Source organism: Solanum verrucosum, unplaced genomic scaffold (genome assembly GCF_900185275.1).
Source record: "Solanum verrucosum unplaced genomic scaffold, falcon-dt-bn FXZP01000078.1, whole genome shotgun sequence".
Taxonomy (NCBI): Eukaryota; Viridiplantae; Streptophyta; class Magnoliopsida; order Solanales; family Solanaceae; genus Solanum; species Solanum verrucosum.
The window spans coordinates 1,718,314-1,743,014 of NW_026020150.1; the positions used below are offsets into that span (position 1 = coordinate 1,718,314).

At 37.2% G+C, this 24,701-nt stretch overlaps 1 protein-coding gene across 1 annotated transcript; it reads left to right on the forward strand.

Moving 5' to 3' along the window:
- The first annotated feature begins 22,491 nt into the window (after positions 1-22,491).
- On the forward strand, positions 22,492-23,525 carry LOC125828082 (uncharacterized). Its single transcript, XM_049507383.1, has 2 exons — positions 22,492-22,838; positions 23,240-23,525. The coding sequence occupies exons 1-2, from the start codon at positions 22,492-22,494 to the stop codon at positions 23,523-23,525; spliced, it is 633 nt and encodes a 210-aa protein (XP_049363340.1).
- Positions 23,526-24,701: the final 1,176 nt, after the last annotated feature.

Below are 24,701 nucleotides of genomic sequence, written 5' to 3' on the forward strand. Positions count from 1 at the left end.
AATACGCAGAAGTATTGCAAGGAACATTTTTAAAGTTAATAAGAAAAATATTTAGGGGTTCATATGCTTGAGTGAGGTCTCCCACCTAATAGAGTAGTTTCTAGGGTTGGGCCATCTTATTCAGTTTATAATAATTGCTATTAGATCATGTTGATTAATGCTTGAGGCCGTAACTCAAAGTAATAGCTTGGTAGAGAGCCAAGAGTGGTGGCTTGAACCAAGGAGGGGTAGAAGCTTTGACCAACCACAAGAGTGGTGGTCTGGATCTAAAAGAAGTGTCCTTTGGGAATTGCTGGAAACAGTTGGTTACTCATAACTTGAATTTTATTATTTCTATGTACGGACAAACTTTGGTCTTACACTCTTTACACTCAATTTTTCTGTTGCACTCCCTCTTTTCTTGAGTACACATGTTTCGTACTTCCTTCTTGAGCACACACTCTTTATATGAGTACACCTACAACTCTAACCACCTTTATTAGAAGGTAGTGATGAAATGATCTAGTGAATATAATATTCTTGAACTACTCATTCCACTTATTTCTTAATCTCATTTTCTAGATCAATGTATTTAGTTTTGGACTCTAAAACTCTCATTCTAGAGTTCTTCCTTCAATTCTCTACAAGTATTTAATATTATAGGTTCTTCTTTGAAATATCTTAGATATTATAATTTGGTGATGATTTTTTTAACACTCCCCCTCAACACCAATATAATTTATTCTCTGCACCATTTTGAATGATCCCGAGACTATTATTTTTGCTAAATATGTATTCAACAAAATATGAATAGTAAATACTATTAAAAATAATAGTAAAAACGAGATGGAAAGAAAAATTGAGCCCACCGAATTCACAATGTCCCCTTAAAAAAGTTAGTCACCTTAAGCACCAGAGTTTATGGAATATATCTTCCCAGGATATAATTATTTACTTCAACAAAATTGTAGTACCTCAAATTCCGTTGGTCTTTAAACTCACTCAACAAATGCAAATCAGACTTGAGATTTTAAGAAAAGAAGAGTAGAAAACTTTAAAATTGTACTTAGTATCTAAGGAAGAATGTGATATTTATAGCCACCAAGAACTGCTTCAATAAAAAAGATAATGTTTAGAAAAGTTGCACCCATTAAGAAGTAGCGAGGCGTGTGAGGTCTGGTCCGCACATGCGTAGTACTTCAAAAACAAAATGTTGGAAACTTCACTGTTAGGGTTGTCGGTTCATTTGCAGCCCATATTGTAACACCACATACTTCAAAAGAGCTAAATAGAGGTTCGTAAAAGTCACCCATCAATTTTTAGTTTTGGGTCAACTTTAAACGACCATATCTTTTACCACATAAAAAGTTAAGTGGACCATGACTTATCAAATCGAAGTTCCTTGTGTCCTCTTTTTAACGCCGCCAAGTTTGCTTAATTTTGAGCTCAGATTAAAACTTATGCCCATTTGATAAAAGTCTCTATCCTTAAGAATAAGGTATTTTGGTCTTTTCCTTTTTCCCATACCTTTTTCCCAATAGGCTTAGCACGTTTTTCCTCACCCTTTTAAGGGTCTAATAAGATGTTAAACCATTCTTTATCATTTTTAAATATTTATAAAAATAAGAGAAGAGTTCAAGAGTAGAAAGAGCTAGGTTTTGAGTGTTCGTCAAGATCCCATCCATTTTTGCCAAGAACATTGTTCTTTCCTGGTATGTAAGGCTTCTCACATTGTTGGACTTGTTCATCCTCATGCCATACATTTTAATTTATCCACGAAATTGTTGTATTCAAAGAGTTCTTGAGTAATTCTAGATTTTTGTTCAATTCTTGAACAATGGAGGCTGTGAATTCTTTTGTGTTGTTGATCTTTGGTAGAATATTTATTTCCCAAAAGTATTGTATGGGATTCCTTTTGTATTAGTATTAGGTTTGAGAATCAAGAAGATTTTAGGAGAATTCCCCCATTCTAAACTAGTTCGGACCTTATTTTGGCTTGAAAAATTCGTCAAAAATCTAGGCAGGGGTGTCGAGCGGCGCACCTACCATAGCGCAAGGACTTTGGCTCTGTAGTTTAGGATCTGGTGTCTCATGCCAGCAGTGTTCCCCTAACTCTGTTCAGTAATTTGGGGCCTAGCGCCCCACGCTAGCAGTACGCCAAGGTCACCTTATCCTTTTTTTTTGTGCTTCATTTCGACGTGTTCCTTTGAATCGTGACTACATTCTCTTATTTTTATTAGCTTCTTAAGTATCTATTCATCCTTGAGAGATCCTATATGTCCTATTAAAATGTCTTAATTTACATTCCAAACTAAAATGAGTTTAAGAGGAAAGTTCAAGAGGTCTTTTTGGGTCATTTTGAGAATTCTTTTGTAATCAACAATGGTTTTGAACTATGTCTTGAGAAATGAAAAGAGTCGTATTCATGATTGAGAAAGAGTATAAGGGAACTAAGTTTTCCTAAATGTAACACTTTTACATTTAAAGAGAGAAACATTGATTTCTAAATGAGTTTATGAGTTCAGAGATAATTTATAGTATTACCTCTTTTAAAAGGATCTTTTGAGTAATTACCTCAAATTGAGAAATAGTTAGGTTTTATACATTTGAGCATGAGTTTATATATTATTGGGAGTAGTACTGAGCACCATTATGGGGATGAGTTCAGACAACTCACATTCCTCAGAAATCATGTAGCCAACATGGGTAAAGGGCTGCACTTTTTTGACAATTCCTTATTGCTTTTAAGCATAGCTTAGTGGATCCACTTAGTTGATGTGTTCTATACCCCCAGCAAGGTATAAGACTATTCTAGAAGCGTGGGCGAGACACTTTATCATCACATAGCTCGTAGTGATGGTTGTCGGTTAGAGAATCTTTTAAATAAGTGTAAAAAATAACTTATTGTATCTTTTTGCTTCTCGAGTTAATATTATTGTTTTATAAAGCTTTAAATAATGCATCTATTATTATTGCTATTATGTTGGTGTTGAGTTGAGGTGAGTATGTCTTCCAGTCTTATCAGTTCAATTATCTATGCTTTCAGTTCCCCTTGCACGCTCGTACATTTAATGTACTGATGTCATTCAACCGACATCTTATTTATGATACAAATACAGGTGTTTAGGGTTATCAACATGCGCTTCGTTAATACCATTTACACTCCACCTAACTTTGGTGAGCGTCCTTGCTTTCCAGAGTGCTTCACACTTATTTCCTGTTTTGTTAAGTTGGCAAGGGTTCTGTCCCGACATCTATCTTAGTATTTAGAGGCTTAATATTTAGTTAGAAGTTGAGGATTCTCACATTATTTTCCTTGTTGATGTTTTGAGACCTTCAGACAGTTACTTATGTTTTATTAAGTATTACCAGATGTTCATTTGAGTTATGTTATAATTGAGACATTTTAAGTGTTATTGTGCACTTGGAGTCCCATTTTTCTTGAGTAAGTCTTCTGCTAAGTAGTAAGCCAGACCAAGGGTTCACTTGAGGACCAATGATGATTCTCTAGTGCCGGCCACATCAAAGGGTGTAGGCTCGGGGTGTGATGAACTTGGTAACAGAGCATAGAGTTAAAGAGTCCTAGGGTGTCTATGAAGCCATGTCTGTAGAGTCATTTTTATCGGTGTGAAGCGCACCAGATCTATAATTAAGAGGCAACAACATTTAGGAAACATTTCACTTTCTTCTTATTCTTGTTTGTGTGATTGAGTTCAACTCTATAAAAGTTTCCTTTAACTCGTGCTTGTGCGTATCTTTTCAGATCATACCTCTACGAAGAGTTGTTCGAGGACGTCCTACTAGTAGGAATATTAATCCTCAAGGTTAAGAGGTTCCCAATGCACCAGAGGTAAAACCCCCTTAGGGAAATGTCATCAATGATAGATTCAGGAATGTTATTCAGATGTTAACTCAGGTTTTGGAAAATCAAGCTGGTCAACAAAGATTGGGTCTTCAAGATGTGGCTGATACGTCCAAAATCCATGAATTTTTGAGAATGAATCCCCAAAGTTCACAGGGTCGAATATCACTGAGGATCCGAAAAACTTTGTGGAAGAACTTCAGAAAGCGTTTGAGGTTATGTGTGTTGTCGATCTAGAGCGAGTGGAGTTAGCTTCATACCCGCTCAAAGGTGTTGCTAAAATATGGCATGAACAATGGAAGAAAAGCAGGGTAGATGGGGCACCACTTTTGAGTTGGGCATTGTTTGAAGGTGCCTTCTTGGGGTGCTTCTTTCCCCACGAGCTAAGGGAATCAAACGTAATAGAATTTATGAATTTGAAACAGGAGTCCTTGAGTGTGCAAGAGTATAGCATCAAGTTCTCTCAGTTATCCCCTATGCTCCGGAGATGGTGGCTTATATGAGGAGCATGATGAGTTTGTTTATGTATGGGTTATCCCAATTGTCAAGTAAGGAAGGTAAAACGGCTATGTTGATAGGGGACATGGACATAACCAGACTTATGATGCATGTGCAACAAGTTGAGGAAGATAAGTTGAAAGATAGGGAAGAGTTCTGTAGTAATAGGGCTAAGACAACAAGTTATGCGTCCGATCAACAGAAAATTTGAAATATAAATCGGTCATCCTTTCAGCAAAGGCCAACTAGGCCTGCTTCATCATCAACTAGTGCGTCAACACCAAAGAACAGAAATGGTTTCAGGAACCAGAACTCCTACAATTTTAGAGCTAGACCTACTCAGTCTTAGGATAGTGTGGCACAAGGGGTAACTTGGACCCCCACATGTGCTAAGAATAGCAGAAACCACCTAGGAGCGTGTCGTGATGGCTCTAATGGATTCTTCAAGTGTGGTTAGACGGGTCACTTTATGAGAGAGTGCCCTAAGAAAATGCAAGGTAATGGGGCCAATATAGCTTAATCTTCTTTAACAACTCCTATAGATGAAGCTTCTATAAGAGAAACTATTTTAGGAACAGGTAGAGGAGCAAACCGTCTGTATGCTATTACTAGTTGCCAAAAGTAGGAGTACTCACCAGATGTTGTTACCGGTATGCTTAACGTCTTTACTTTTGATGTTTATGCATTACTTGATCATGGTGTGAGTCTGTCTTCTGTGACTTCTTATGTAGACATGAGGCACAATATTTTACCCGAATGATTTATTGAGGCCTTCAGTGTTTCCACACCTGTTGGTTACTCTATTCTAGTAGAAAGAGTTTATCGTGATTGTATCATCTCTGTCAATCACAAGGACTCCATGGCTAACTTGGTCGAGCTAGACATGGTGGACTTTGATGTTATTTAGGTATGGACTGACTTCATGCTTGTTATGCCTTGGTTGATTGTAGAGTTCGAGTAGTCAAGTTTTAGTTTCCTAATGAGCCAGTTTTAGAGTGGAGGAGTAGTTCAATAATGCCTAAGGGTCGTTTCATTTCATACCTCAAGGCCAAAAAGTTAGTCTCTAAGGGGTGCATTTATCACTTAGTCCTAGTTAATGACTCTAGTGTTGAGACACCTCTTATTCAGTTAGTTCCAGTTATGAGTGAGTTTTTGGAGATATTTCCCGATGATCTTCCCGAAGGCCCTCTTAAGAGAAATGGAGTTCGAAATAAAAATTCATCATGATAATCTCTGAAGAACACAAATACAATTGAGAAATGGAAACAATTAGCGTCCTTGCAACGAAATTGAGAAAACTTAACCAAAGTGAAAGAAGATCAGGAAATATAGAGCTAGATAGAAGGAGATGGGAAACTTAGACTAACAAGGGAGATGAGAGGAAACACTCTTTTCTTAACAATTTTCATAATCCCTAAAACACATATCACTACCCTTTTTTTTGGAACCGTTTCATGCCCACTACTCAACCCGGATTCCAAATTAACCTGGCCCTATTGCTCGTTCTCGGCCCAATAGCTCTTGTCAGCCCAATAACAACTTGTATGACATTAGTATCTACATTGGGCTGGACTTGGTTCATAACAATACTCCCGTCGTCATTAAGAACCTTGTCCTCAAGGTTCAAGGCAATAACAATGGAAATAGCATGCTCCTCACCAATTGCCTCAGATAACAGTAGCTGAGTAGATTGACCAATCTTGACCCATTTAAAAGTCACATTACCTGCAACATAGATGCACTCAAAATCACACATGCAATTTATATTAATCATTGGACACACACTAGTATGAGTATCAACCCAAAATGAGATGTCATCAGGAGAAATATATATCATTTTCAAACACCAATAAGCACATTGATCTGTTGACACTTTTTGATGCTGCATTATAACTTCAACAGTTAAATATTTGTCAATCCATGCACCAAGTGGTTTCGTCATTGATATTGTGATTTTGTGCACTACTTGAAACAATGAATAGTCCCAAATAAAACCAAATCACAACTCACTATTTGGGATGAAGTTTTTGCACTGAACATAGGCATGTTCATAGGCATGTTGAAAGCCATATTTCTGAGATTTGAGTGAATCTGTACTAACCAAGGAGGTAAAATATACTCTTGACCATAAACCAACACAATTGTCGTTTTAGGCACACTGATAGGTACCATAAGAATTGTGCAGACAATTGACATATATTAGCCATTATTGTGGGGTTGTCCATTATAAACAGGTCTCTCCTGCTTTGGCTCCAGTAACGCAGCATAAACAAGAGTAAGAACACAAAGCTTAATATCACTAGGCATATCCTTAGCTTCCACGCACATATATATATCAAGTAAAACTTGCCATCCCTTATCTTGTGACTAACTCAACCACACATAAGAAAATACCAAAAGTCCCCTTAATGTCGTCTTCCTCCTTTTTTTAGATTGAGTACTCTCTTTCAAGTGAGCATCAAAAACGTAATGAAAAAGTCGAGAAGTAATATCAATAAATTCGAGCAATAGGTGTGCCTCGGTGGTCTCCATAAGACCATTTTGGTGCATAGTCTTGGAACTGATTCCCAGATCCCACACACAATTAACCTTCACCGTTCCACCAACCGTAACGATGAACAGATTCACTCCGGCATCCATAGAAAAGAAACATTCAGCATGTCTTATTCCCTCATTAAATTTTTCCTGTTTAACATCATTCCTCACGTCATAAGATTGAATCTCACTCTTTGAAACACCACCCTTATTCTCAAAAAGTAGTTTATCAAGATATAGATCCTCAATTATTGTAAGTTTCAGGAAAATTATGTCAGCATACATTTTGTCAGATGCCACCAAATCAATTTTATGTCTAGAAAAGCCACTACAAGGAGAGTTGGCATCTAAATACCTCATTGGTAGGGCGTGTGTGGATTGTGAGGGCGACACTATAGGTTCTCGACCACCAAAAGTAATAAACAAATACTCTTTGTCTGTTAAGTGCAGTTGCTGAATAGTTCGTGTTTCTTTAGGTGTTTCAACTAGCACCCCAACCAGTAACAAAGTAAACATAACATTGGATACCTTCCAAGCTTCATTGGATATTGTGTCGAACACTTGGTGCACCTTTGAATTGCCCGATTCTTTAACTAGGACGTAACTCGCCAACACGTCGAGCAACCAATTGTGAGCTGCTCCTTCACAAGCTGTTTTTGAGTCGTCCCCACTGCTATAACAACTTGAGCACATAATGGCAAAAAATTGGACATTGCCACCTTGAGCGCCAATAATAGGAAGATAATCATTCTTATCAAAGTCCGTTGCAGATAAATGATCACCACATTTCCTATGTCTAAACACGAAGGTAATGGACTGAGAAACATATTGCCCAGTGTCAAACCAATAACAAGTGGGTAAGCCATCTGTCATGCTCTCAATTACTAGAGCCCCAAAATGGGCAAAAAATGACTGATTGAATAGGCTTGGATAAGACTCAGCAATCTCATCCTCATATCACGAGGGATAAGGGAGATCTCACCATCAACTCTTATTGGTGCATCAAAGTTAGAACTCAAAGTCTCATGGAAAACAGAATTTTCAGTCACTACAAGCTTTAGATTTGCGAATTGGTCCTGTAGGGTGGACTCATTTCGCTGGAGACTTCCACCAAACACTATGTCTGTATTAGTTTCAAGACATTCATCTTCCGCAACATTTGATTTCCTAGAGTGCATATCACCACGATAATCAATTTCAACACACCAAGTAGGTGTACTTACCACCTCAGTTACTTGCAAAGGAATTTGCAACCCCATTGAATTATCCTCTACCAAGTCAAATGCCATGTCAAATTCATGGACCGAGTCTTCAATCGGGTGAGAATTTTCATCAAACACCTGGTCTGCATGACCTGAATGTTCATCTCCCATGACCGAATCTGTCCCAACTAAAAGGAAGTTTGTATCGATCAAAGTGTCAAGATGTACCTCAAAATTATTTGCAATGCTTGAATGTCCATCACCCAAAGCAGAGGCAATCTCTTCGCTATCCCTCGTAGTAGCACTGTCAAATGCATCTTCTATTGCAGCCTCTTGAATTATTGTTGGTGACAAGCCCGTGATATTGGAAATACTGGAAGTTGGGATTGGGTGTTGTCAAGTTGCTTAGACATAACTGAAAAATTGTCTTGCACTTTCTGTAGCAAAGTAAGAATAGTCGTGATTTGCGATTATGCAACTGGAGACTCTGGGGTGGTTTGTGCTCGAAAGCACAAAGATAACTTTTCCTTGAAATGCTTCCAATCCCAAAATTGTTTGTTGCGATACATCCAACGGAACCAGTCAAGTGCCTCACCATCGAGATCGAAGAAAGGATGAGGTAGCCAATAATTCTCTGGGAAGCCAAGGTCCGCGAAGTATCGTTCGGCTCGAAAGATCCAGTCATCTGGATTACCCGTGCCGGTGAATCGATCTAAAACCACCATTGCCCTTAGAGTACGAAAATGAAAGCACCAATGTAACAACTCAAGTTACCACACAACGAGGATATATATTATAATCGTTGAAGAAAACAAATACAATTGAGAAATGGAAACAATTAACGTCCTTGCAACGAAACTGAGAAAACTTAACCAAAGGGAAAGAAGATCAGGAAATATAGAGCTAGATAGAAGGAGATGGGAAACTTAGAATAAGAAGGGAGATGAGAGGAAACACTCTTTTCTTAACAATTTTCATAATCCCTAAAACACATATCACTACCCTTTTTGTTGGAACCGTTTCATGCCCACTACTCAACCCGGATTCCAAATTAACCTGGCCCTATTGCTCGTTCTCGGCCCAATAGCTCTTGTCAGCCCAATAACAACTTGTATGACATTAGTATCTACATTGGGCTGGACTTGGTTCATAACAATAATCTCTATCCCGCCATATAGAATGGCTCAAGCTGAGTTAAGAGAGTTGTTGAGAGATCTTCTTGATAAGGATTTCATCCGACGTAGTGTCTCACCTTAGGGCGATTCGGTCTTATTTGTGAGGAAGAAGAATGGTTCTTTTAGGATGTGTATCGATTACCGCCAGTTGAACAAGGTCACCATAAAGAATAAGTATCCCCTTCCAATAATTGATGATCTTTTAGACCAAATTTAGGGTACCACTTGCTTCTCTAAGATAGACCTCATATCTGGCTATCATCAGTTGAAAGTGAGAGAAAGTGACATCCTGAAGACAACATTCAGGACCCGTTATAGTCATTATAAGTTCCTTGTGATGTCTTTTGGCTTGAGCAATGCTCCTGCATCATTCATGGATCTTATGAACAGAGTGTTTAAGTCGTATGGATGCCGAATTTTCTAAGTGTGAGTTTTGGCTTGAATCTATGGCATTGTTTGGACATATTCTATCCGGAGGAGGGATTAAAGTTGACACAAAAGATTGAAGTAGTGCAGAACTGGCCAAGACCGACATCTCCAACTGATATAAGGAGTTTCTTGGGGTTGGATGGGTACTACAAAAAGTTTGTCGAGAGGTTTTCATCTATTTCATACCCTTTGACTAAGTTGGCTCAAAAAACTTCGAAGTTTCAATGGCCTGAAGCTTGTGAGAAAAGATTTCAGCAATTGAAAACTCGGTTGACTATTGCTCTAGTGTTGACCCTACCAAAGGGTATAAAAGTCTTTGTTGTTTATTGTGATACGTTTAGAGTTGGACTTGGGTGCGTATTAATGAAAAATAGTAAGGTCAATAGCCTATGACTCTAGACAACTTAAGATTAACGAGAAGAATTACATGACTCATGATCTCGGGTTGGCAACAGTAGTGTTTGGTCTCACTATATGACGTCACAATCTCTATGGTGTTCATGTAGATTTGTTCACTGACCACAAAAGTCTCCAATATGTTTTCAGCCAAAAAGAGATTAATCTAAGACAAATGAGGTGGTTGGAGTTGCTCAAGGAATATGACATGAGTATCCTCTATCACCTAGGTAAGGCTAATGTTGTTGCTGATGCTTTGAGCAAGTTGTCCATGAAAGTACTGCTTATGTAGAGGAAGGCAAGAAAGAATTGGCTAAGGAAGTTTATACACCTTCCCGTTAGGGAATTTATTTGTTAGATTCCAATGAAGGTGGAGTTGTAGTGATGAATGGGGCTGAAGTCTGAAGTGAAGGAGAAACAAGACAAAGACCCTTTTTATTTGAACTAAAGGCAAATATTCATAAGCAAAAGTAATGGATTTTGAACAACGGGGAGATGGTGTGTTCAGATATCAAGGTAGATTGTGTGTACCAAAGGTGGATGAACTTCAAGAGAGGATCATGGTAGAAGCTCATAATTCCAGACACTCGATCCATCCCGGTTCCACAAAAATGTACCATGACTTGAAAGAAGTGTATTGGTGGAGTAGCATGAAGAGGTGCATTGCAGACTTTGTTGCAAAGTGCCCAAATTGCCAACAAGGTAGAACACCAAAGGCCCGATGGTATGACTCGAAACATAGATCTTCCAGAATGGAAGTGGGATATTATTAATATGGATTTTACTACCGGCTTACCACAGTCTCGCAGGTAGCATAATTCGATTTGGGTGATTGTAGATCGGATGACTAAATCATCCCATTTCTTATCGGTAAAGACTACAAATTTAGCAGAGGATTATGCTAGATTATACATTCAAGAGATAGTTCGACATCATGGATTTCTTGTGTCCATCATTTCAAATAAGGGTGCATAATTCCCCGCTCATTTTTTTAATTCTATCCATAAAGGTTTGGGTTCGAAGGTAAATCTGAGTTATGCTTTTCATCCTTGGGCTGATGGCCAAGCAAAGCGCACAATTCAGACCTTAGAGGTATGTTGAGGGCATGTGTCATAGATTTCAAAGTTAATTGGGATGAACACTTGCCTCTCATAGAGTTTGCTTACAGTAGCAGCTATCACTCCAGTATTCAAATGGCTCCCTATGAGGCTTTTTGTGGACGAAGATGTAGATCTCTTATTGGCTAATTTAAGGTTGGTGAAGCTGAGTTGATAGGACCAGACTTGGTTCATCAAGTTATGGAAAAGTGAAAACAATTCAGGAGAGGCTGAAAATAGCGCAAAGTCGTCAAAAATCCTATACAGATGTTAGGAGAAGAGACTTGGAATTTCAGGTTGATGACTGGGTCTATTTTAAGGTTTCACTTATGAAGGGTGTTATGAGATTTGGTAAGAAGGGAAAACTTTGTCCTCGATACATTGGTCCTTATAGGTTATCCAAGAGGGTTGGCAACGTAGCTTATGAGTTGGAGCTAGGGCTGGCAGGGGGACGGGGACGGGGACTGGGGGATGTGACGAAGGGGGACGGGACGGGACTGGGGACGGTGCTGCTGGGATTTGGCCGGGACCGGGATTGGGGGACAAAATAAGTCCCATCCCGTCCCACTATATATATGGGATGGGACGGGTTTTAGGGGGACGGGACGGGACAGGGGATTTTTTATTTTTTCTATACTTATTTATTTGTATTGAAATTATATGTTATTGAATAACATTTTTAGTTTATTTGATTTTTTTTCAATAACATTTTTAGCTAATAAATAATGCTTAAGTTTCAAATTTCAAAATTCAAAATTCAAATTTTAATTTCAAACTTCAAATTTCAAATTTCAAATTTCAAATTCAACTTTCAAATTTCAAACTTCAATTTTCAATTTTCAAATTTCAAATTCAATTTTCAAATTTCAAATTTGAGAAGTTCCAATTTGTATTTTAAATATTTTAAAGTAATTTAAACTTGAAATTTCGATTTTAAATTAAGTATTTTAAAGTTAGTTTAGTATATATGTAAATATATATGAATATATTAAAATTAAAATGCAAGACAATAGTTATATAAAAAAGACTTGAATAAAGCATTCAAATTTATTCAATAAAATCTAATTGGAACTTAAAACTTAGAAGTTACAATTTACAAATATTAGTGGAGTAACTAATCTATGCAGCCACCTTCTAGGAACGATTCTGTTTCAATAAGTTCTCATATGTAAAACTAATATTTGTTACAAATATTAGATGAGTAACTAATTTACGCAGCCACCTTCTAGGAAGGGTTCTGTTTAAATTAGTTCTCGAATGTAATCTAATATTTGTATTGTCCTTTAAAATTCAATTCTAATTGTCGCATCATATCGACGGTGAAATCCTCTGGTGTTGGAAATGCAACCCTCCGCCTCCTCCACCATGCTAATAAGTCTTCATTGCCATATCCGTCTTCCACTGTTTCTAAAGATTGATTAAGGTATTCTTCGAAATCATCACGGTTAGTAGAATTAAGACCAAGATAACCTCGCATATAACTTGAAATTCTAGCTTTACTCTGAGGATTAGAAGTTTGACCAACTTCTCCTTGAGTATTTCTTGTAGTTCTATATTTTTCATACAAAACTTTTGCTTCTAATTTTATGCTAGACTTACACATTTCACAAGTTGGGTTTATTTTCGGTAAAATTTATAAAGTATTATAAAAAGTATCAACAAGTCCCTGCACACCTCGTAATTTATAGTCAGGATGAAGTAAAGTAGTAGTTAAAAAAATTTGAGGAATAGGAAAAAAATATTTTAAAAATTTTTCAATCATACCTTCATTTGCAACTCTAAATTTTTCAATTTTTTTGTATTTAGAAAATTGAATTGAAATAGCACAAATATTTATTAATACTGATGAAATAGTAGGATAATAAATTCCAGAAAACATGGTTGTAGAATCATAAAAAAGTCTTAAAAATTCTAATAGTTCATTACTTTCTTCCCAATCTTCTTCACAAATTATTTCTAATGGTCAGCATTATGAGCATTAAACACCATTTGTATGGGTCCTTTATATTCGTAAGCAACTGAAAACATTTCGTAAAAAGAATTCCACCTTGTTTCAATATGTCTTGGAATTTTTCTTGGTGGCAAATCACATAGTACACAACGCTCATTAAATTCCCTAATTCTAGCAGGTCTATGAGCATAAAAAATCCAGGCAACAACATATTCAATTTTTAGATAATCACATTCAAATAATGAAATACCATTTTGTACAACTAAATTTAATACTTGTGCAACACATCTAACATGAAAATCATTAATATCAATTGGACATAATCTAACTTTTAACATACTAGCAGCGTTTGTATTATTAGATGCATTATCTAATGCGACAGACATTACTTTATCTATAAGCATGTAATAATCTAGAACACTCAAAATATTTGAAGCTAAATATGCACCGGTTTTTTTCTCTACACATTCTTTATAACTTAAGATTCTTTTTTGCGAATTCCAGTTATTCTCAATCCAATGTGTTGTAATAGTTAAATAATCATGTCCATTAACACTACGACCCATGTCCGAAGTTATAGACACTCTACAATCTAATATGTTAAATATACAACGAAGTTATTGACAATGTTTACCTTGATATTCAAAAACATCAGATTTAACAGTATTTCTTGAAAAATCTCTGTAATTAGGATTATAAGTTTGTTGAATATATTCAATAAAACCGGGATGTGAAGGAAAACTATAAGGTAAACCACAAATAGAAACCATTTTAGCTAAATTTTCGCGATCTCTTTCCTTATTATATTTACGTTATGTTAGTGGACCACCGGGGTTAGAAGGATCTAATGTTCCTTGAACCATGTTAGAAGCCCCTACCGATTCATTAACATTAATATCAAAATCATTAACTGGAATTCCTTTTTTTCTATCGGCTAATGATTTAGCTTCTTTATATTGAATCGGCACACAAAATAACAAATGTCTATTTAAGTCCCCCGTCCCACCTTGACCTCCACCTTATTTATGTTTAAAAGGTTTCTTACACTTATTACAAATAGCAATAGAGTTTTCCTTATCTAAAGTCATAAATTGCCACACAACAGAAGTTTTAGGGAGTTGATACTACACCTTCTCCCTTGTAGGAGGTATACGGGGTGGGTGTCCAGAATTTTGCTCCGTTGAATTTGTAGTTTCATTTGGAACTTTTATCACTGGACTAGTAGGTGTATCTTCTAATTCATCTTCTCCCGAACCAACTTCTACTTCTTCACCTGAATTTTCATCAAGATAAGGATTAATATCACCATAAATTTGTTGTAAAAGTTCATGATCGAGTTGAGCATTTGAATCAATATCATAAGAAGTATTATCAACATAAGTAGAATCATTTGTATTAAATCTAAATCTAGACATTGATTTAGAAGAAGTACCACCACATTTACTCTTATTTTTTTCCTTACTACTTTTTTTATTAAAATTAAATAATTTACTAATGCCACTTGGTTCTTTCTCTTTTCCTTTACCGGTATCTTTTTTGTTAGAACTCATATTTAATTATATGTAAAGTGTAATATAAAAATAATAATAACACAAAAATTAATGACGAAAAATAAAATATAAATATTATGAAACGAACGTACCAAACGTCTGCATTAATAACAGACGTTATAACCGATTCTTGAAGCTTGTAGTTTGTTGTAACTTGTAATTTGGAACTCCAATACTTGATAGCAAATATGAGAATTATATATATTATGATATAATATGAAAATTTAGAATTGAAATATATGTATTATGATATAATATGAGACTTAAATAGAATAAACAATTGAGACTTAAGATTGAGAGGATATAAAAAATAGATGAGAGAATAGATGATTTGGTAAGAAATAATATGGGATAGAGGGGTATTTATAATATTAAAAGTGGGTTAAAGTGTATTTATGATAACTTGAGGGTTTAAATTAAAGTATTAAAAGTAGGGGTGGTAGGGGGTGTTGGGAAAGGGAAAAAAAAGGTGAATAAATCCATTGGGGGGGCCCACTAGCCATTGCCCCAATGGATATAATTCACAAAAAAAAGGGACCCCGCGAACCGACCGGTTCAGTCGGGCCGGGTCGACCGGGCTCATAGGGTGAACCGGCCCCTAACCGGTACCCTATCCCGAATCCCTCCCAACCCGCAAAAATGTACGGGGCCGGGTCCGGTGAGTCGGTTCTCGAACCGGTCACCCTGCCAGGCCTAGTTGAAGCTACCGTCAGAGTTAGGAGCAGTTCATCTAGTATTTCATATCTCTATGCTAAAGAAATGTTTAGGAGATCCTTCAGTAATTGTAAGTACCAACACTATTAGTATTAAAGATAACCTATCTTATGAGGCTATCCTTAATAAGATAGGTTATGAGTTGGAGCTATCGTCAGAGTTAGGAGCAGTTCATCCAGATTCTTGATCGTTAGGTTTGCAAGTTGAGAACCAAAGAAGTTGCATCGGTCAAGGTTTTATGGAGGAATTAATTTGTTGAGGAAGCTACTTGGGAGGCCAAGGATAATATGAAAAAGAGATACCTTCACCTCTTTACTTCCGAACCATTTCTAGACCAAAGTACTAACTTTCTGTAAAGTACTCTTTAAGTTGTTTGTTGTGTTTATGTTGATCTCATGATGTGTGTTTGAGATTGGGTTGTTAGACACTTTCCACCCCTATTCTACTTAGTGTGATCTCATTCGAGGACGAATGTTCCCTAAGGGGAAATATTGTAAACGTCGGACTTTGAAAGAGCTAAATAGAGGTTCGTACAAGTCACCCATAAGTTTTTAGTTTTTGGTCAATTTCAAACAATCATATCTTTTAGCACATAAAAGTTAGGTGGCCCATGACCTATCAAATCGTAGGTCTTTGTGTCCTCTTTCCAATGCTGCCAAGTTTGCCTAATTTCGAGCTCAGGGTAAAAACCTATGCCTGTTTGAGTGAAACCTCTCTAATCAAGACATCTCATTCGTTTTAGAAAAGGGTATTTTGGTCTTTTTCTTTTTCTCACTAGGCTTAGAACATTTTTCCTTACCTAAATAAGGGTCTAATAATATGCTACACCATTCTTTGTCATTCCTAAACACTTAGAAAGATGAGAGAAAAGTTCAAGAGGAGAAAGATCTTGGTTTTGAGCATTCGTCAAGATCCCATCGATTTTCTTCAAGAACATTGTTCTTTACAGGTATGAAAGGCTTCCCACAGTGTTGGACTTGTTCGTCCTCACGCCAAACGTCTGAATTTATCCACGAAATTGTTGTATTCAAAGAGCTCTTGAGTAATTCTTGATATTTGTTTGAATCTTGAACAATGGAAATTCTTGAATAATGGAGGTTGTGAATTCTTTTGTGTTGTTAATATTTGGTAGAAGTTTGATTTCCCAAAAGGATTGTATGGAATCCCTCTTGTATCAGTGTTGGGTTTGAGAATGAAGAAGAGTTTAGGAGAATTTCCCCAATTCTAAATTAGTTGGGACCTTGTTTTGGCATGAAAAATTCGTTAGAAATCTAGGTAGGTGTGTGGGGAGGCGCACCACCCATAGCGTCAGGAATTTTGCTCTGTAGTTTGGGGCTTGGCGCCCGATGTCTGCAGTGCTCCCCAAACTCTGGTCAGTAGTTTGGGGCCTGGCGTCCCACACCAGTAGTACGCCAAGGTCACCTGATCCTTTTTCTTTCAGTGCTTCATTATGGACGTGCTCCATTGAATCACAACTACGTTATCTTTTTTGTATTAGCTTCTAAAGTCCCCATCCATCCTTGAGAGATCCTATATGTCCTAATCATATGTCTTATTTTACATTCCAAACTAAAGTGAGTTTAAAAGGAAAGTTCAAGGAGGCATGATTTGAAAGATACACGCAAGCACAAATTAGAAAGAAACTCGCACAAAAAGAGTATGAAAGAAGTGAGATAGTTCTTAAATGTCGCAGCCTCCTAATTGTAGATGTGGCGCGCTGATAACTAGGACACTACAGACACATCATCATATACATCCTAGCACTCTTGAACTTTGTGCTCTGATACTAAGTTTGTCATACCCCGAGCCTACACCCTAGACGTTGCAGGCACTCGAGAACCATTGCTGACCCCAAGTGAATCCTTGACTTGGCTTAACTCTCAGCGGAAGACTTACTCGACATTAGATGATCTCCAAAGTAAAACTTTAACTCAACTACCTCAAATAATAAACACAGAAATGTATAAGAACATTCAACTTGCCAAATGAAGGCAACTCGAGTCTCAAACATTAACGATGGAAATGAAAAAGACTCATAAACTACTACTGTCTATCTATGAAGCCTCTAATACTATCAAGGATATCAGGACAAGACCCCCGATGATCCTAACAAAACTGAAATAATATAAATAAATAAGGGATCCTCCGGAAGCTAAGAGGCTCACCAAACCACTCTGGGTTGCAAGTGGTATCAACAAAATGCTTGTTGATGACCCTAATCTCCTGTACCTTCATTATGAAAAGATGTTGACCAAATGGTATCAGTACATTAAATGTACGAGCATGCTAGGGGAACCTAAACATAACATAAAATCTTGAACATAGAAAGAATAAAACATACTCAACTCATCTCTAACTCAACTCAACCTCAACTCATGGATACTCAACTCAATATAGTATAAAAACAATAATAACTATGTAATTTATATAAAGCATTTAAAATAGTAGGTAACGACTCAATGTATTTAAAAATACAATAGTAACTCTTATTTGGGAGATTATCTAATCGACAACCATCACCTTGAGCTATGTGATGATACAACGTCTCGCCCACGCTGCCAAAACTTTTCTATACCTTGCCGAAGTATAAGACATCCTCAACTAAGTGGATCCACTAAGCTATGATTAAAAATCAACAAGGAATCATCTAAAAAGTATAACCCTTTCTACCCAGGTTGGCTATATGGTTTATGAGGACTTTAAGTTGTATGAACTCGTCCCCATATCTGTGCTCAATACTACTCCCAAAAATATAACTCAGCTCATATGTTTAAAAACATTTCGTCATCCTCAAGCTTTGAGATTATTACTCAAAAGGTTCTCTTAAAAGAGGTTATACTCAAAAACTCCTCATGAACTCATTTGGAAATCGGTGTTTCCTCTCATTTTAAATGTAAAAACATTTACTCTTGGGAATACTTAGTTCCCATATATTCATTTTGAAAAAAAAATGAAATTCAACTCTTCTTATCCTCAAACTCAAGTACTCAAGTCTTAAAACAAGTTTTTAAAAGACTTCTCAAAATGATTTGAAAGAACTCTGAAGACTATACTCTTAACTCTACCTTGAATTTGAATTATGAATTCAAGGGTTATGATTCATGTTATGAAGGATCTCTTGATTTTTATACATAATTTAGAGTAGTTAGAATTAAAAGGGAGTAAAGGTACAACTTAAAATAACTCAGACAGGTCAAACGACTGAAAAGGGAGGGGGCTGGCGATTGCATCGCACTGAGTGGCGCAGGGCGCCGACCCCTAAACTTCAGAGGCGCAGTTCTGGCGCACTGCAGGCGCGTCTCGCTAGCCCCTGCCTAAAAAATCCGATGAATTTTTATTTCTTGTTTTCTGTCCCTAATTCTCCTAGAATCAAGTGGTTTCTTCCAAACCCTCATAGATTCGTTTACTCAACTTATTTACATGAAAATTTAATCAAAAACCCTCAAGAATAATGGTCATTCATAAGATCCTCGCATCAAGAACTCCACCGAACATCAAAATTCAAGAACGAATGTAACACCCCGCTATTTGAAAGAGCTAGAATTAGAAAGAACCATTTTTTGAAAGAATAAAAAATCTAAAATTTGGCAAGTATGTTAAGTATGAGTTTTGGGTCAACTTCAAACGACCATAACTCCTAGTACAAGATGAGTTAGGTGGGCTATAAGATATCAAATAAAAGGTCTTTGAATTATCTTTCCAATACCGCCAAGGTTGCTAATTTCTTGTATGAGGGTGGTATGCCAGTTTGATGTTGGGCTGTATGGATAAGGAAATTCAACCGAATTTTAGAGGGGTATTTTGGTCTTTTCATTACCCAATTAATTTATTTCATTTTTAGAAACTTATTTGGGGTATAAACTGAGTTAGTTCAGTTTGCGCATTCCAAAATTATGCTTGGGCTTTGAGAGAAGAGAAAGAGGAGAAAAGAGGAGATAAGGTCAAGATTTCTTTAAGATCATAATATTTATACAACACCCCGGAAACTATTAGGCTTAACTAGAGCTTGTCGTAACTGTTAGAGTCGTAAAATTTGTTTCTCATACTTAGAATGAAATGTTTAAGGGTTAAACGTAAAGTTACGACTCCCTAAGGACCAACCAAGGGTCCTTGAGGAGGACCCTAAAGTCTACCCTCAAAGCTGCCCAAACAGTGACCCACGGATGGGGACCTACGGGGCGTAGGTGCATCCACGCCACATGGGTGAGCTCCGTAGCTCAAGTACCATTTCAAAAAGCCACAGACCATGAATTATGCCCAACCAGGATGGGCTGTGGTCCCACCCATGGTCCGTGGGTCGTGGGTCATGCCTGCAAGCTGTCCCAGAGTCAGTTTAGGGTAGGGGCTTTTAGTTAATTTCCTTTTTAGTTAGTTTGATGTGGGGTCATTTTATATTATTTTAATACACCTATATAAGTATTTTTAAGTCATTAACCAACCCATTCACTTCATAAAATCCCAAAACCCAAATCCATAACCAACTTTCCCCAAATAAACTCTCTCTAAAACTCCAAGGAAGAAGAAGAAGAAAGGTGAAGCTAGGGTTGAAGAATCAAGCTATTCCTCCTCAAATTCATAGGAAATCTTCAATAAGGTATGGTAGATCTTCATCCATGGGTAGCCTTCACCCATGGATCCCCCTTAAAATCCCCAATTTCAAAGTTAGAAAACCCAAAAGTTAGGGTTTGACTTCAATCTCATGGATTCCTTTCAAATTAATTTTTAAAGGTTGTATTATGTTTGTTTATGAATATATTGATGATTTTAAGTTGAATTCCTCAAGAATCTATGAATTCCCCTACTTTCTCAATTTGGTATTTAAAGTGTGGGTATTGATTGATGCAAGTAGAATGTTATAGAATTATGAATGTAATGAATTGATTACATGAATTATGTTAATATCCATGCCTAATGCAGTAATTCTAGGTGTGTTGATTGAATGTGATCTATGGTCCTTGAAGGGAAAATTATGAGAGTTATGTATGATCATGATATGTATGTACATTCTTTATGAATACTTTGAGAGAAATATGATTATGACTATGATGTAATTGTGGTGTTGTTGAAAGGCTATTCTCTCTCTCTCACGCACACTTATGGATGAAGTTTATATGGTTATGATAATGATGATGTGTTGATTGAAATGTTATTCTCAATTATACACTTGTGAATGAATATGCCATATTATGAAAGGCTCTTATCACCTAAATGAATTGATAGGTTAAGGGGACCCTTTCATGTGTAATTAATGAGCTATTCTAATGATGCACCTTAAATCAGTAGACTAATGGCATCCCTTTCATGAGTGACTAATGAAGTATTTTAAGGCTTGTCTTGAATCGGTAGGCCAATCTAATGATGTACCTTGAATCGGTAGGCTAAGGGCACCTTTTCATGAGTAATGATGTTAATAGAGAATTAACTACTCCATGGGGAAATAATGCTTAGTACCGAGTGGATATTGAATATGAGATAGAGGCGCTCCCGTTAAGTAAGGCCAGGTTTCTAAAAGTAATCTCATGAGATGGAGGCTTCCCCGTTAAGTAAGGTTGGGGTTTCTAGTAACAATCTCCTTATCCTATAACTATGTGCCCACATAGGTTATTAGCTAGTGGATCCACCTAATCTAAATGTTACCGGTTCTACCTTAGGCAAGTAGACCATCTCTTTTCGGTGTGGGAGACACTAGATTCCATGATTTGCTCACATGGTCTATGCCGGTTAAGGCTTACCCCATAATGAATGATTATAAAATATGGCTTCTCAAGAATGCACTACTTAGTGTGGGTAGGGGTATGAGACTTCATCCATGCATTGCACAAGTAGGCTTTGCGAGTAGTTATGGTGTGTTACCTTAATATTATAATAATTTATGAAATGAATATGCTTATGATGATGCTACTAGGTATGTTGATATTAAGGCTAAATGTAATGATGAATGCTTAACTTGGATTGTTGCTATATGTTGATTTCCCTGATATGACTTATTAAATGTGAATGTTCCTTGACTATGAGTATGAACAAAGGATGAGATCAAAGAATGGTAAGTATGATTATGGTGACCTAAAAGTGGTACTTAGTATAGATGGGATTATGGGATCTTATCTATGCATTGCACAAGTATAACTTAGGGTTACTTATGAGGTGATTCTATTATGCTATGATGACCTATATGTTGAAAATGCTTATGACTTATGCTTTTATATTAACGTGCATGAATATTCTTAACTTGGTAAAGTGCATGCTTTTCAACTAAAATGTCCTTTTTAGCATGTTTTCAAGGTTTTTATGCATGGCTATCATAATTAGTGCATTTTTGTACTAACCCATATTTTCCTACATTTTCCCACAAGTGGAGGGTCCGGACTTTGAGGCGAATCTTCTTTTGGTTCAAGCTTGGATCGACTATTCTCCTAGCTTGTGGTGAGTCCTCAAGATTCGAGGACGTATGAGTTATTTGTAGTTTCTTTCCAGTTATTTTATTTTCGGACTATATTGTAAGGGTTGTGTCCCTATCTGATTCAAATATTTAGTAGATGACTAATTGAGACAAGTTGACTTCCGCTTTCTTTTATAAAAGACTTCGATTGTATGGATAAAGTTTTTAAATTCCACATCATTTCTTTTATCTTATGTTATGATATGATAAGGGGATTGTATGAGACCTTTCGGGGTTGAGTACGCCTTGTCACATCTAGGGGGTACTCGTGGGTTGTGACAAACTTGGTAATCAGAGCATAAGGTTTAGTGTGATTCTAGGATGATGTCTCATAAGCCATATCTAGTAGAGTCTTGTTCATAGTGTGAAGCGCACCACATTTATGAATGAGAGACTATAAGATGTTTAGGAAACTACAGTTCTTTTATTACTCTTAAGTCGTGCCATATAGTTTAACTGTATAAAGTTCCTCTCCGAAATCCATCTTTTGTGTCTTCAGGATATGAATACATGAAGGGCTAACGCAAGAAGAATGGAGGGTGACAATGTCAATGAAGAAGCTCCTCAAGTGAATCAAGCTCTTCAAGCTAATCAAGCTCCGATTAATCCTTTGGCTATGTCAGATGTGGAGGTTAGGTCGGCTTTTCTAATGTTGACCTAAGCCATGACGGCTCAAGCTCAAGCCGTGACAACTCAAGCCCAAGCCATGACGGCCCAAGACAATAGAGATGTTGGGACTCATGTGAATGCCGCTTCCAGATTTAGGGATTTTGATAGAATAAATCTTCCCGAATTTCATGGCTCTAAAGTGGATGAAGATCCCAAAAGGTTTACTGATAAGGTTTATAAAGCGCTTGATATTATAGGAGTGTCTCCACAAGAGAATGAGATGTTGGCCGCCTATCAGTTGAAAGATATGACTCAAGTTTGGTATGAACAATGGAAGGGTGAGAGGCCAATAGGAGCGGGTCCCATAAAGTGGGACATGTTCAAATCGGCATTCCTTGATAGGTTCTTTCCCCTTGAGTTGAGGGAACGAAAGATGCAAGAATTCATTAACCTTCGTCAAGGAGGTATGAGTGTGAAAGAATATGCTCTTAAGTTCACCTAACTATCCAAGTATGCTCCAACTATAGTGGCGGACTCAAAGGCTAAAATGAATAATTTTGTGATGGGAGTGTCCGACTTGGTAGAGGAAGAATGTTGTTCGGCAATGCTCATTCGTGATATGATTATCTCACGTCTCATAGTGCATGCCTAACAAATTGAGGAGTCAAAACTAAGGAAAAATAATAGGGAGGTGAAAAGAGCTAGAACCAGTGATAGGAATTTGTCTAATGATAAGTCCGATGGACAAGGTAGACCTAAGTTTAAACAAAAGTATTCCGGTCAAGATTCTTCCAATACCCTAGGTTTAACCAAGAGAAAGGTAGTGGGTCTCCATTACCTAAGCCTACTTGCACCAAATGTGGAAATAAGCACCATGGTAGGTGTCTAGCCAGTACAGATGGTTGCTATGGTTCTGGCAAGAGTGATCATCAAGTGAAGAATTGCCCTACACTTCCGGCAAAAGGGAGACAGGCCAAGAAAGCTCCTCATAGTGGTCCGGAACCCAATGCTCCAAATTATGGTCGCTTCTATGCATGCCGGTCTAGAAATGACCAACAAGCCTCTCCGGATGAAGGCACCGGTATGTGATAGTTCCCTATAGATGTAAATGCTTTATTAGATCCATATGTTACTTTTTAGACTTTGATGTTAGCCTTGGCTGGGATTGTTTGAAAGATGTGGTACTTGAGGTTTTAGTTGGGGGCTTTCTCCCAAGGGGGAGATAGTATGCTTAGATAGCAAGATTGTTGAGAGTCCCGATATCCTCATCTCTTTTCTTATATTCCTATTCTAGCTTGAGACAAAGAAATTCCTCTTGGCCTGTCTTATGATTTGGAGTCATGTGTGTTTTAGAAATTTCCATGATCTCCTTATGTTATGCATGTTCTTGATAGAATTCATGTTTAGTCAGAAAATGAGTTTTCACGATTTATGTGTTCCTCATGTTGTTGTGCATTTAGTATGAATTGCCTATATGTTTCATGAGATGAATTGTCAAACATGCTTTAATATGCTTTTGAGAGCAATTGTATGATTTACTTCATGTTATCAAGTTGAGCATGCTTTGAGTTGGAGAAGGTATTTCCTCCTATGAATGTTGAAATGTTGAGTTTTCTTGCATAATGGGTTGTTAGATGTAGTTCCTACTCCCTTGTGTTGCATTAAGTATGTTGAGATGGAGTTGATGTTTCCTCCTTTGAATTGTGCATTATTTTTGATGTTTCATACATGATAGGCTGCTAGTCTTGAGTCATTAATTCCGTAAGGTGTATAGATCGTCATTCAAGGATGAATATTCCCAAAGTGGAGATAATGTAACACCCCGGAAACTAGTAGACTTTACTAGAGCTGGTTGTAAGTGTTAGAGTCATAAAATTTGCTTCTCGTACTTAGAATGAATGGTTTAAGGGTTAAACGTCAAGGTATGACTCTCCAAGGACCAACCAAGGGTCCTTGAGGAGGACCCTAAAGTCTACCCTCAAACTTGCCCAAACAGTGACCCATAGATGGGGACCTACGGGGCTTAGGTCCATCCACGCCTCGTGGGTGAGCTCCGTAGCTCAAGATCCATTTCAGCAAGCCACAAACCATGAACCACACCCAACCAGGATGGGTCGGGGTCCCACCCATGGTCTGTGGGTCGTGGGTCATGCCTGCAAACTGTCCCAAAGTCGGTTAAGGGTAGGGGCTTTTAGGTAATTTCCTTTTTAGTTAGTTTGATGTGAGGTCGTTTTATATTATTTTAATACACCTATATAAGTGTTT

Coding starts and splice junctions, on each gene's coding strand:
- LOC125828082 (XM_049507383.1), top strand. CDS start 22,492: ATGACGGCTCAAGCTCAAGCCGTGACAACTCAAGCCCAAGCCATGACG. Junction 22,839..23,239: donor AAATCGGCATTCCTTGATAG/GTTCTTTCCCCT, acceptor CCAATACCCTAG/GTTTAACCAAGAGAAAGGTA.